This window comes from Callorhinus ursinus, unplaced genomic scaffold (genome assembly GCF_003265705.2).
Source record: "Callorhinus ursinus isolate GAN/ISIS: 27379988/994484 unplaced genomic scaffold, GSC_fseal_2.0 scaffold56, whole genome shotgun sequence".
Lineage (NCBI taxonomy): Eukaryota > Metazoa > Chordata > Mammalia > Carnivora > Otariidae > Callorhinus > Callorhinus ursinus.
Window position 1 is genome coordinate 5,808,545 of NW_027397118.1, and position 14,138 is coordinate 5,822,682.

The 14,138-nt window shown below is 50.8% G+C and overlaps 1 protein-coding gene across 2 annotated transcripts in view; it reads left to right on the top strand.

Annotated features, from left to right (window-relative positions):
• Window positions 1–77: 77 nt before the first annotated feature.
• Window positions 78–14,138, top strand: part of ZNF423 (zinc finger protein 423) — a 332,672-nt gene continuing 318,611 nt past the window's right edge. Inside the window, exon 1 of one of the 2 annotated variants that reach the window (XM_073884396.1) lies at window positions 78–410. In XM_073884396.1, the coding sequence (XP_073740497.1) occupies window positions 371–410 (40 nt within the window). In that variant the 5' untranslated portion in view covers window positions 78–370. The remainder of the gene's footprint in view (window positions 411–14,138) is intronic. The other variant, XM_025852448.2, reaches the window with a different exon arrangement.

Sequence of the window (14,138 nt, forward strand, 5' to 3'; positions counted from 1 at the left end):
TTTTTTTTTTTTTTTTTTTTTTTTTTTTTTTGCATAACTCGGCTCGGCCGAGTGGCCTCCGGACTCCCCGCGCCGCTGGGACCGCCGCTGGGACCGAGAGCCCCCGGCTGCCGCATTGCAACAGGCAGGGCCCCGGCGCGGCCCCCGGGCCTCCCCCCGCCCCCGAGCGGCCTCGGCCGGCCCGGGCCGTCCCCCCCAGGGAGGCCGCCCCGGACCTACGATCCGCTCCCCGCAGCCGCCGACCCGGCTGCAAAAAAAAAAGTTTCCGAGAGGCAGGCGGAGGAGAAGGGGGAGAAGGGCAGCCCGGAGCGGCGGGGGGCGGCGGGGGGAGCCGGCCGCGGAGGGCGACGGAGCGCCGGGAGCCCCGGACATGTCCAGGCGGAAGCAGGCGAAGCCGCGCTCGGTGAAAGGTGAGCGAGCGAGGCCCGGCGGAGGCGCGAGCGAGCGAGCGAGCGGGGAGGGAGGGAGCGAGGGAGGAGGGACCGGCGAGCGGGCGGGCGGCCGGGGACCCGCGCGAGCGAGCCGAGAGGAGGAGGAGGCGGCGGCGGAGGAGGAGGCGGAGGCGGAGGAGGAGGAAGAGGAGGGGGAGGAGGAAGCCGGGAGCGGGAGGCGGAGGCGGCGGAGGGGGCACGCCGCGGACACTCTACCCGCCCGGACCCTCTCCGGGCTCGGCGCCGCCGCCCGCGGGGGACCGGGGCCTGGGGCGCAGCTGAGGGGCTCTTGCCGCTCCCTCCGTGCGGGCCCCGGGCCCGCGTGGCCAATCAAGGGGTGCAGGCCTGACTTGGCGGGGATTGCGAATCTCGGCGGCGGCGGCGGGCGGGCGGCGGGAGGAAGGAAGAGGCGGTGAGGACCGGCGCCCGGGAGGCCGGCAGTTCGGAGGCCGCTCTCGCCGGGCCCCGGGCCTTGCCGCCCCGGGACGCCGTAGCCGAGGGCGGCGGGCAGAGCCTGCGCGCGCCCTGGGCGCCGCGTCCCCGCCCCGGCCACCAGGCGCCCCCTCCCTGTCCCCTGCCCGGGCCGCGCTCCCGGCCCGGGCCCCCGCACTTCCTGCCTCCCTCCACCGAGGCCAACCCGGCCGGGAGCCTCCGCCAGGAGTTCATTGTCTGCGCAGCGGCGGCAGGACGCGGGTCCCCAGGGGAGCGCAGCGGCCGCCGCGCGCGCCCCTCGGTGGAGGGCGCCTGGGACCCAACCCCGGGCACTCACATCCTCGACACCTAGGCCGTCTTCCTGTGTCGGGCCCCGGAGTGCACACGTTAGTGAGGACATACAACACACGCACACCCACTAACAGCTTGCGCCCTCCCCCTTCTCCTTCGCTTTGCTTTCTATTTCCATCAAGGGCCCCGGGCTAGAATGGGCCCCTGGAGAGCCGAGACCCCAGGGAGAGGCCGCCGCGCGCGGGCGACGGAGCCCCTCCCCTGCCCTTCTGTCCCCACTGACTGGCCTCTCCAGGCCTCGCGCCTGCTGCTTTGTCCTGATTCCAGCGCCTCGGGTGGGTGCCCGACTGGCCCGTCGAGCTGAGAGATGACAGAGGAGGGACAGGATGAGAGCTGCTAGGTCTCTGGAGCCAAAAGTCCCGAGGCCCTTGTCCTCTCCCAACTCCCCTGATGACCTCTGGCCCGAGCCCAGTTCTGCTCTGAAAAGTTCATTTCCTGGAGGCCTGCGCGGGAAGGCGCTGGGGCCCCGCTCCCTTCCTGCCAGCCTGCTCCTGGCTGGAAAGGCCCGGACTGAATCTGGCAAGGAGGGTCGTGAGACACCCGCCATTGCTCTCCTAAAGTTCCAGCAGATTCCAGGGCTCCTGGCTGAGCAGAGACTGTCCCTGTCATCTTAGAAGCAGACCAACTCAGTGCAAAGTCTTAGCAAGGCAGCTAGCTGCTCCCTTTCCGCTTTTTCCTTGAGAGAAGTTGGTCTTGTTCCCCTCACCGTGGCAGGCATCCCAATCTGGCATAACCTGGCCTGCTCCTCAGAATTGGGGACCCAGAGGGTGTTCCGATGAAGGCACAAGGAAACCGAAGAGACCCCACGAAGGGGACAGGCAAATGGTCGATGTTTGTCCTTTTGCTGAATAGGAAGGGCTTGAAATAATATTTGATTTCTTTTTCTCTTTTCCTGGCTCACTGCTCACTCCTTCAAGAGCCACTTAAGGTGGCCCGGAAGAAAATGTAGACTCAGGATCTGTGGTTGGGAAAACAGTTTCATTTAACTCAGGCAGTTGATTTTGAGTTAAATCTGTGTATAGGAGCAGGTTTTTCATAAAGGAAGATGCAAAGCTTAGCTACCTCTAACCTCAATCCGTGCCTCTGAACCTCCTTATTTTAGAAGGCGAGACACAGAAAGCAAAGGTAGAGCAATTTGCAGTGAACAGATGGGTGGGTGTTTCAGAGTTGCTCGAACCTAATTCTAAAACCACTCTGTGTATCTCTGAGAAAAACTCAAGAATTGGTCTCAGCCTTTCATGAAATGAGCCTTGACATGATTTTTAATGAATGTCTCTCTCTAAATCCATATGTGTGTATGTATAGCCAACAATGCAAACTAATTGGTGGGGGAAGGACAGCAAAGTAAGAACAAGACCAGTGTAGGCATTTTGAGAAGTATTGTAAATATCAGCCACACAGCGCCTTTCTGCCCTTGGAGCCTGAGATCCTCTGTTTCTCCCTGTGGTTCTTTGCATTTTCCAGAAGCAGCAACCACCCTCATCTCTCACCATTTTGCCTTTTATTCAGTTTACTGGGGTGAATAGGGTGGAGATGTGGCCACTTATCAAGGGAGGAATTAAGAGAGATGATAATTTGAATAGATAAGAGTTTCAGCAGGTGATGGATTTATTGCGTTTCAAGAACTGCCTCCCCCCCTTTCTCAGACAATATTCAAAAGTGTGTGCTTGAGTGTGGACAGCTCCACACCAAGTGTTTAAAATGACAAGGTCCTCACCTTTAAAGATGCTTGAAGGTGCTTCTTAAGGAACAGTGGTGCCTTTTACATTTTATTTTATTTCATTTTGCCTTCACTGCTGTGTGTCAGGGCTAACGGGGAGGCATTGTGGACTTCCCCAGCCTGGGCATTCTGCTGTGAAAGTCGCTTGACTGTAATTCGTAATTGATCTCGGAAATGTGAAAGCCCATAGCAGGAAGGAAAGACAGAAATATAACAATTTCTGGGCGCCTGGGTGGCTCAGTTGGTTAAGCGACTGCCTTCGGCTCAGGTCATGATCCTGGAGTCCCGGGATCTAGTCCCGCATCAGACTCCCTGCTCTGCGGGGAGTCTGCTTCTCCCTCTGACCTTCCCCCCTCTCATGTACTCTCTCTCTCTCATTCTCTCTCTCAAATAAATAAACGAAATCTTTAAAAAAAAAGAAATTTAACAATTTCTAATGGATGCTCAGAAAGTGTGATTTGAAAGCCCCGGCGTTGTTGCTTTGAAAATCAAACAGGCCTGGGGCGGGGGGTGGGTGGGGGTCTCACTTTCCACTCACGGACACACAACCTTCCTTCTGGAGTGGGGTCACTTGTCCCCTTTGGCTGTTTGTCCTTCTTTGGAAAACCCAGCTTCCAGGGAGGACACCCAACAAATAGGGAAGGGGGCCAGGGCACTAGGGCAGGGGGGAGAATAGCCTCATTGGTTTTCAAAAGCCTTGTGATTAAAAAAAAAATAATAACACCAAAACCGCACGAATGTTACAGAAGTCACATTTTCTGACCGATTTTCCCTCCCTACACCATTCTCCCCCTTTCTGTCTCCTGGTGGTGTGGTGTGGCAGTTGTGAGATTTGTTTCCTTTGATAATTTTGGCCTCATTCTCCAGGGCTGTTCTCGTCACTTCTCACTGATGTTATTTTGGCTGACGATATCAGGTGACTTGGTAACCTGTCTCCCTTCACCCACACTGCCTCCGCAGATCCAAGAAACAGCCTATTTATTTATGTATATGGAAAATTAATACATCTTTTTTCCCAGACTCAGCTTAAAACTTTTGAATGATTTTAATACTGTTGATTTTCTCCATATAGCAACTGCCTGTTAATTACCGTTCTTAATATTAATTAGCACTCAGGCTGTGTCCGCGCATTCCCCCCCTCAACATCCCCAACTGCCCCTGGTGACTTCTCTGCACTCCCCTCCCCTTCTCTGTCTTCCTCTCCTGCCAGCCCGTAGGTCCTCAAAAAGTCCATCTTAGAAATTTGGTGGTCTAGGGACTTGGGAACAGTGTAGTTCGCCACTGCTTGTGTTTCCATGGAAATAATTGAGATGTAATAAATAGAGGCGTTCTGAGGTTACAGGTTTCTTGATTCAGCTGAGACCACATACAAGTGTAAATTGTCGAGATTTGTTTGGCTAAATGTACATGATCTTGTAGGAAGGGCAAAACAAATCCTTTATAGGTTCTTTAGCTTTCTGTGTGGATTGGGCAGTGCCATTTAATCCTAATTTTTAATCGCCACCTCCTCCATTAAGTCACAGACTTCCAGCGAGTGGAAGAACCTGTCTTACTCTAGAAAACATCTTTTATGGCTAGTAATTGCTGTTTAGATTCTTACACCTGTTTCCTTGCAAAAACTTAATAAGCGATAAAATAAGGTAACTCTGTGCTTCTGGCAGGAGGACCCTGCTAAACGTCTAACTATAGGTGCCCAGCGTGCGTTCATAGAGAAAGGTGCAAAATGCTGGGGACTTTACAGTCCTCAAGTCACTCAGTAGACCCGGCCAGCCCTGGCGCTGTGGTGGCATGCTACAGGGTATCAGCAGAGGAGGAGGAGGAGGGAGAGACCCTAGAGGGGAGACAGGAGTGCAACATCTTTGAGCACAGCGTCGCTAGCTGGAGACCAAAGGGGGATCTGGTTCAATCTAACAGAAAGTTGCAATAATAATTGCTGTCTCCGTAGCCAACTCTTAAGCTGGTGGCTGTGGAATTCTTCCCCTGATGTAGGATTTAATAGTCTGGCAATTAGATGCATTGATTTCTCTTAACTGTTCATTTGGATGTGTAAACGAAAGGAACCTGCCACTGAGGCTGATGGTATGGGCGTGCTTGCTGCCTGGCTCTGGGAAAAAGGCTGATGGAGGTGGTGGTGGGAGGATAGGATACTTCAGGGCGGTTTTGAGGCCAGTTCCCGCCTCTCTTAACATTTCTGCTTGTGAAATGAACAGCACCTGTTGTTCAGAAACTGTTTAAAAACAAACAGTTAAAAAATAAACCAAAAGCGATTACAGTTTTATCTGAAAAGTAAAAAAACATCTTTCCTGCTTGCAGATGCTTCTGGAGTAGCATCTCCGTCTTTAAGTGGCTGGACTCCCATATTTTTGGCAGATGGTCTGTTAGGTACCAGAGGGAGAAGTCACAAAACACCTGGGCCCTGAGTTCCAAAGGGACCCCCTGCTGGAAATTGAGTGACTTTTCCCCCCCACCCCCCATCCTTAGCAATAATCTCGGCCTGGGGCCACCTAGACCCGTGGTTCTGTCAAGCCCCGAAGAGGTGTGGGGACATGGCATTTTGGACCCCTTGCAGGCGGGTGGGTGGGTGACTTCAGTGGCTTGGATAGTGTGCAGATAATGAACTCCCACAAACATGAGCACCTTTTAACTCCCTGCTCCTGAACCTGCAGGGTTCTGGAAGTGGCACCAACTTTTGACATGCAATCATCAAAAACTCTTGTTGGTAAGCAAGCAGAAGATGGCTAGCTTTCCTGACTGCCCTCCACTGCCCCCCCCCCTTTTCCGACTAAACTGAATGTGTAGATTCAGTTAACCCTTTGGTCGAGGTTAAGATGGATTTACCTTTCCTAGACCTTGTCTGTGGTACACTGGTGTTTGCAAAGAATATTATCTTCATGTCTTGTAAACGTTTGCTGTGGATATCAGGGCTTCTTTCTTATCTGTGGGTCTAGGGTAATTGCGACAGTAGAATACCTTGAAAATTATTAGGGGGCTCCCCATTACTGTGGGTAGCTGGGGAAAACCTGGATTGACAAATCTGACAATTTCTGCAGATTCCTGTCAGCTTGCAAGGGCATTTTGTGCGCATGGTAGTCGGGAATCAGCGTAGTTTTGCACCCAAAATGGACTAATTAAGCCTGGATTGGTTATATCCCAATTGAAGTTTTTGGTGCTGTCAGCTCCCTCTACCTACCGAGTGGAGTGGGGGAAATGCTGATGGAAAGTTTTGATTCATAGCTTACCTGCCAGGATCGGTGGCAGCCAATGATTGGGGTTGTACACTCAGTAAATAAAAATACTTTACCTCTTTCAAGGAGCGCCAATTAGCTGATTGCTCTGCGTGGCTATCTTTAAGGAGGATGCTGTTTTACCTATATTCTTGTAAAAGGTTTGATTTTTAATGTCTTGTGAAAAGGATTCTCTTTGTCTTGATTGATGTCAGGAATAAAAGCATGATGGTAATATCCCTTTGAAAGCTATTGTATTGTCAGCCCTGGCTGACAGCAGGAGGGCCTCCCAGCGTTATAGATTAGTGCTGTGAAAACACTGACATTTTCTTTGTTACATTGCTGTTGTTCTACTTGCAAAGTCAATTACACAATGTTGGAGCTCAGTTACCGGGTTGACTTTGGAAGTAGCAACGTCTTTCATTCTTGTCTTAAAGATATAATTTTCCTTTGTTGTTGTTGTTTTGTTTTGTTTTCTTTCTTTCTTTCTTTTTGACCTGCCTGCCCCCCCTTCCTGCCCCCCAAGAGTCTGAATGCGTTTGCTAGGCAAACACACTCTAGTTTCGATTGTGACAAGTCAAATTCAAAGATTGCCACGTCATTATCTCCGAATTCTTCTGCTCATTCACATTTCAGTGGCTTCTTATTGATATAGTGACTACAGCAGCCAAGATACATAAAAAACCCATCAAATGAGATTATAGTGTTGATAATATCTTATCAAGTGGGTTGTACTCTGGATTTAGGGGTCCTTGAGGTTGGCAGATTCAGAGCTTTCTTTCTTTTTTTCCTGTAGAGTCTGACCCAGGCTGAACCAGGTTCCCCGGTGGATGGGACTCCAGCAAACAATTTTTTTGTTACAGAAGAGTCGTATACATTCTGATCTCGGAGGCTGGAGCTGTTGGGCTTTGGACTTAGACATCCCGGATGACATTACGGCAGGGGTGGAAGGGGTCTCCTAAGAGAATCTTGTCACCCATCCGTCTCCCATTGAAGATGGCAGACTGGAATCCTAAGGTGGTCTAAGTGTGCTTTACTGGGCGCCCCTGGGCTCAGGAGTGATTTGCATTCCCATGTAAGTGTGTGGAAGGGAAGCAGGGCGTGATATGTCCCAAGCTGAAAACTATCAGGGTGGCTGTTTTGTATTCATCCTCTCCCTTCCCCTCCACCCCAGCCTTGCCTTCTCCAGCAAGAGAAAAACCTAACTTCCTTAGTTCTCTCAACCGGCCCCAAAGAGGCAGTTCCCTGAGAATGCCCGGGGACCGGGATGTTGTTGCCACTGACACAGATGACAGGGACCCATCAGGAAACTCCGTCCGAGGACACTAATTGTGGGCCCCCGAAGTTATTATTATGAACCACGAGACAAGAGCCTGTGCTCGCCAGCAATTTGTCAGGACTAATTTTGTTTTTCTCCAATAATTGAAAATTAATGTCTTGAAGTGAAAGCAGATGTTCATGCCATCTTCTGAATTGGGATATAAAATGGGGCTCTGTAGATGGGCTCACTAATTTAACAGCAATTTTCCTCGTGGCTAATGGGGGTGCTGGGGCTGCCGTCACATAACGCTTGGGGTGATGGGATGAGAGAGGAGCCCACTTGGGCAAGTTCTGTTGTCTGGGGTGTATGCGGCCAAGCCCTGGGAAGGAAGGTGTGGCTGGTGTGCTCATTTTGGGGGGAGAATATGTCAATAAAACATTTTCCTTGGGCTGTGAAGCTTGGACCCGTCCTTGTTGTGAGTACTCATTTGCACAAGAAGTATTTATGGAGATAATTCCTGGCATTATGCTGGAAAAGGTAAGGGAAACCTTGATTTGGGGAGAGCGTAGATTGCTGCAGCTAAGAGGACCCTCAGCTGCGTGTTGGTCACCTCCCCCTCACGAAAAGCTGGTTAAAATCGCATTTCCAGGGCGCCTGGCTGGCTCAGTCGTTAAGCGTCTGCCTTCCGCTCAGGTCATGGTCCCAGGGCCCTGGGATCGAGCCCCGCATCGCATTCGGCTCCCTGCTCCGCGGGAAGCCTGCTTCTCCCTCTCCCGCTCCCCCTGCTTGTGTTCCTTCTCTTGCTGTCTCTCTCTCTGTCAAATAAATAAATAAAATCTTAAAAAAAAATTGCATTTCCGGGGCTCCTGGCTGGCTCAACTCGAAGAGCATGTGATTCTTGATCTCGGGGTCATGAGTTCGAGCCTCACATTGGGTGTGTAGACATTACTTAAATAAATAAATTAAAAAAAAATTACATGTCCCCAGGCCCAGACGCTAGAAATGCTCACCCAGCCGGTCTGGGGAGGGGCTCAGAGCTCTTCATTTTTTTCCCTCTTTCAAAAATTGAGGTAAGATATATATAACCTAAAATGTACCACCTTAGCCATTTCTAAGTGTGCGGTTCGGTGGCATTAGTATCTTCACGTTGTTTTTCAATCATCACCACCATGAACTTCTTATTTTCAGGCAGCACCCAGGTGGTGGTGCGGGGTGGGGGGGTCTCAGCCCACCACCCTTGGAGGAAGCCACCCAGTTCAAGCGCTCCATTTTCCAGGGTAGACATAAGAAGCAGGCTCAGAAGATCAAGGGACTCTGGAGATCCCCGGCGAGGCCGTTCCTTGCTCTAGTGTGAGAAATGAGGTTGGTGTGCCTGAAGGTAGGGCATGGGATGAGGGACCTCTTCAGGGCGGGGGGCAGGGGGCAGGGGGCAGGGCAGGGGGATGCTTAGCAGCTGAGTGATCTAGTGACCAGTGTCAGGATTAGAACATTTGTTCTCTCTCCTTGGGGACACCATTTGTTGGGGCCTGGTTGGGTGTGAGTTTGCCCAGTGGCCCTAGCAGGGCAGATCCCCACGGCCTGCATACCTGCCTGCCAGGACCCAGACAGCTCCCCTGGCTCCCCCAGCTCCGCATCCTTCAGGAAAGGGAGGGACAGCTGTTCTGGAACGACCATCTAGTTGCCCGGCTTTCCAGTCCTGGAGTGCCCACCACCTGTGACCCTCAGGTTTGGGCATTGCCGATGCTGGTACTGTTCTCCTCCTTGGAGGGACCGGGCACCTTTCTCTCCCCCGGTTTTCTCTGTAATTGAAATTTGTCCTTTCGTTACCTGGGCATGAATTATTTTTTTGCAGTGTTGTCATTCCCTATCCTGCTGTGAGGTTTATCTCTTCTGTTGATCCTAATTAAATAAAACATACTGTTCACCTAACTCCTGTTGCACTGAATGTTACCTGCCTGAAGGCAGAGTGATGGCCATCTGGCCTTGGTTAGGGAGCAGGGCATGGCTACAGAAGGGAGCTGGGGTGGCAGTGGCTGCCACATCCAGGCTCGGTGTACCCCCTTGACCTGGGGGCTGCAGGACCTTGTAGCCACCAGCAACAAATATCCTATTTCTGGTTCATGAACCAGAAAAATGGCTTTGTCCCTAGCCCCCTGGGATGGCAGGTCTGAACCTGGGGAGAGGAGAGACAGTCACCAGGCCTAGGGAGTCCCCAGGGAGAGGGGGAGGGAGGAGAGTGGGTTCCCAGAGGAGGGAGATGGAAAGAGGGGGCAGGCTCCTGCCGCCTGGGGTGGAGACTGCAGAGTGCCGGGCTCTCTGGGGAGCAGTGAGCGGTGCACACCTTCTGGGTGCTCAGGACCACTCTGCAGATGCCCTGTGCCCCTTGGGGAGAGAGTGGCCCGCCAGGGGCCTGGCACGCATGTTGGAAGTTTCAGACTTTCACTCCTTTTATCTTTGAACTTCTCAGACTCCTGCCAGGCTCAGGTTGTAAAAGAATCTGGAGGTCACTTCATTCAGACCTCTTTGGGTGTGTTTGTGACATCCTTAATTTCATCCATCCTGGACTTGCACACTTCCGCTCCCAGGGAGCTCACTACCTCTATGCATTTTTTTTTTTTTTTTTTTTTTAGCTTGAGTTCCATATGTTCTTCTTTTCCACTAAACCGCAATCTGCCTCCATAATGTAGGTGCGTTGGTTCTGGTTCTGTCTCCTGGGACCTTAGGGAATCAAATCCCGTTCCCAGAGCAGCCCTATTGAGAGGTGGCAAAGCTTGCCTTGCCCCACTCACTCAGGGGCAGGAAATCACATATGGGATATGGTCAGCCTGGTGGGCTTCTGAGACCCCACGCTGACTGGCAGATGCCATTGACCTGAGCCTCTGAGTCCTTGTGTTTATAAGGGATTTCTTAAGTGAGTGACTAGATGTGCAAACTTTGAGGGGGTAAGTGAATGGGTGGGTGAGTGAGGGAGTAGCAGACAAGTGACTGAGTAATGAGCGAATGCACCCGCCCTAAGTGCACGAGTGAGTGGGGCATCTGACTTGGGCTTACACCCCCATCCCACCCCTTCCCTCTGCATCTTTGCTCCCTCCACCTCCTGCCAGCCCCTGTTCCTATTCAGGAAGTGAGAGATGCCCCATCCTGGGGGGCTGGGGGCCCTCACGCCCCTTGCGTTGGGTGGGGATGGCTTGTGCCGGTTCTCCCCTTCATCCTCACCCACACCGTGGGTTCAGCTGTGAGAGTGCTGCCCCGTCTGATCCAAGGCTCTATGCCAGGCCTTGTGCTAGGTTGTAAAACATTGTTTTTATTTATTTTTTAAAAAGATTTTATTTATTTATTTGACAGAGAGAGAGCGAGAGCAGGAACACAAGCAGGGGGACTGGAAGAGGGAGAAGCAGGCTTCCCGCTGAGCAGGGAGCCCGATGTGGGGGCTCGATCCCAGGACCCCGGGATCATGACCTGAGCCATCTAGGCGCCCCGAACATTGTTTTTAAATGATAAAAACAATATGACACTTTCATACTAAATTCTAAATAAAATTCGAATCAAATTTTTAAAAAAGATTTTAGTTATTTGAGAGAGAGAGTGTGTGCCAGCACCAACATGGGCGGGGCGGGGAGGGGCAGAGGGAGAGAGAGAAGCAGACTACCTGCTGAGCCGGGAGCCTGATGCAGGGATTATATGCAGGATCATGACCTGAACCCAAGGCAGCCGCTTAACCAACTGAGCCTCCCAGGCGCCCCTCTAAGCAAATTCTAATACTAATTCAAAATAAAACTTTTATTATATATTTTATATATATATATTATATATATATTTTATATTATAAAAATAGAACTTTTCATTGAATAAACTCCCTATCCCACCTCCTCCCTGACCTCTTCCTGCCACATGGCCCGGGAACTCTTCGGACCAGACATTTCTGAGCCGGCTTGGTGCTGGCCAGGCCTGTGCAGCCAAGCTTTGATTAAATGGCCTTTGGGACCTCCCTCATCTTTCAGGGACCAGTTGCCCCTGAATAGCACTAGGAGTGAGGGATGAGGTTGGGGGGAGTTTGCAGGAAGGAGAAGATGGGATGTGTTTGCAAGGGAACCTGGCAATTAAATAAAACTCTGAATGAAAAGGAAACATCCCCTTCTGGCTGAAGGCCTGGGTCGAGATTGATTTATTTCTCTCTGGGGTTGTGGGAGTGGGGGTTGGAGGAAACATGCTCTGTGGTCTTGGGCAGGACAGCTCCCTCTGTGGGCCTCAGTTTCCCTGTCTATGAAATGGGATGGAACTGGTTGGCTGAGCTACCTGCCTTAGATGGTTTAGGATTTTTATTCCTGGAACATAAAAAGGGGAAAACACAAGAAGCTTTGGTTTTAAAAAAAATAAAGGCTAGGGGCACCTCGCTGGCTCAGTGGGTAGAGCATGCAACTCTTGATCTCTAGGTCGTGAGTTCGAGCCTCATGTTGGGGGTAGAGTTTACTTAAAAAAAATAAATAAAAAGTTTTTCTTTTTTTCTTTTTGATTTCAAATTTTTATTTAAGTTCTAGGTAGTTAAAATATAAGATTGGTTTCAGGTGTAGAATTTAGTGATTCATCACTTATATGTAACACTCCATGCTCATTATAACAAGTGCCCTCTTTAATACCCATCACCCTGGGGCTCCTGTGTGGCTCAGTCAGTTAAGTATCTGACTCTTGATTTTGGCTCAGGTCATGACCTCAGGGTCCGGAGATGGGGCCCCACGTGGAGACCGAGACCGAGACCGGTGAGGGGCTCTGTGCTCAGAGATTCTTTCCCTCTGCCCCTCCCCTGATGAGCACATGCATGCTCTCTCTCACAAATAAATAAATAAATGCATAAATAAATCTTAAAAAAAAATACTCATCACCCATTTAGCCCATCTCCTGCCTCCCTCCTTCCACCAACCCTCAGTTTCTTCTCTGTAGTTAAGAGTTTCTTATGGTTTGCCTCCCTCCCTCTCTGTCTCTAATTTTTTCCCTTCCTCTGTGTTCATCTGTTTTGTTTCTTAAATTCCACATCTGAGGAAATCCTATGATATTTGTCTTTTTCTGGCTGACTTCTTTCCGTTAGCGTTACACTGTCTGGCTCCATCCATGTTGTTGCAAATGGCAAGATTTCATTCTTTTTGATGGCGGAGTACTATTCCATTGTATATATACACCACGTCTTCTTCTTCTTCTTTTTTTTTTAAAGATTTTATTTATTTATTTGACAGAGAGACACAGCGAGAGAGGGAACACAAGCAGGGGGAGTGGGAGAGGGAGAAGCAGGCTTCCCGCCGAGCAGGGAGCCCGATGCGGGGCTCGATCCCAGGACCCTGGGAACACGACCTGAGCCGAAGGCAGACGCTTAACGACTGAGCCACCCAGGCGCCCCTATACCACCTCTTCTTTATCCATTCATTAGTCGATGGACATTTGGGCTCAAAATAAAAAGTATTTAAAAAAAAACAAGCTAGAAAGCTATGGTTTGGTCTTTTCAAGTTACTTTGTAAAGTGACCAGTGCACAGAGTGAGAATTCTGAAGAGGCAGCTCTAGGGAATCCTGTGTGGGGCAGCTGGGGCCTCCCTTGCTCTGGACTCTTTTGAGCATGGAGGGGCACGTCAGATAAGTGTCAAGGGCTTGACTGTAGTGTTGGTGTCTTTGCAGGTGTCTGAGAGTTCAGTTGGTGGTGTCCTTGGCTCTTTGGGCTCCAGGGGCTTTGCCAGACATCCTTGCAGCAAGTTCTCTGGTGCTTCTGTATTCTAGGAATAACATGGGCAGAGGATGACCGCGTCCCCCATACGCACATCCGAAGCAACCAGTGTGGCTAATCTAGATCCCTCGGGGGGACACATGGCGGGATTTACCCTGCCAGACTCTGCCTTCAGCTCTTCCCATGTCTCCCTCCGGTTCTCACCTCAGCTCTCTGACTGATCTCAGCTTCATAGAGGCCCAGACAGGCACAGACCTACCTTGCCCAGAGTCTCACTGCTAGAGCTAGCAAACCTGCGCCAATAATCATTACCTTTGTTTACAACTGCCCCATGGGCCAGAAAAGGCAACAGAGAAGTTCGTGCTTTCTTTGAGGGCTGGAGAAGTCCCTGGACTCTGGGCTAGGAGAGGGGGCCATGAGTAAAGGCACAGGAGTTCTGTCCTGCTCCCCTCCCATCTGTGTGACCTGCCTTTTGGGGTATCTATATTCATATATTAAAAAAAAGATGGACACATCTTAAATAATTTAATCCCTTTCTTCCCCAGAGGGAAGCACTGTTATCCGCAGTTGTCTTCATCCCCAGACCTTTTTTTGGGGTGCATTTACACAAACACATATGTATATATATACCCATATGCATACATAATTTTACCCCTATATAGTATGATATACTGCTTGACTCTTATGATACTTCTGTTATGTGCTATTTTCAAGTAGCAATGAGTTTCCAAACCTGGTTGCACATTAATATTATCTTAGGCACTTCAAGGAATAACTTTGTCTGGGCCCTACTATAGATCAGACAATCCAGACTCTTCGAGGATGGGGTCCTAGGTCAATTTCTTCCTCCCTCCCTCCCTCCCTCCCTCCCTCCCTTCCTTCCTCCCTCCCTTCCTTCCTTCCTTCCTTCCCTCCTTCCTTCCTCCCTCCCTTCCTTCCTCCCTTCCTTCCTCCCTCCCTTCCTTCCTTCCTTCCTTCCTTCCTCCCTCCCTTCCTTCCTCCCTTCCTTCC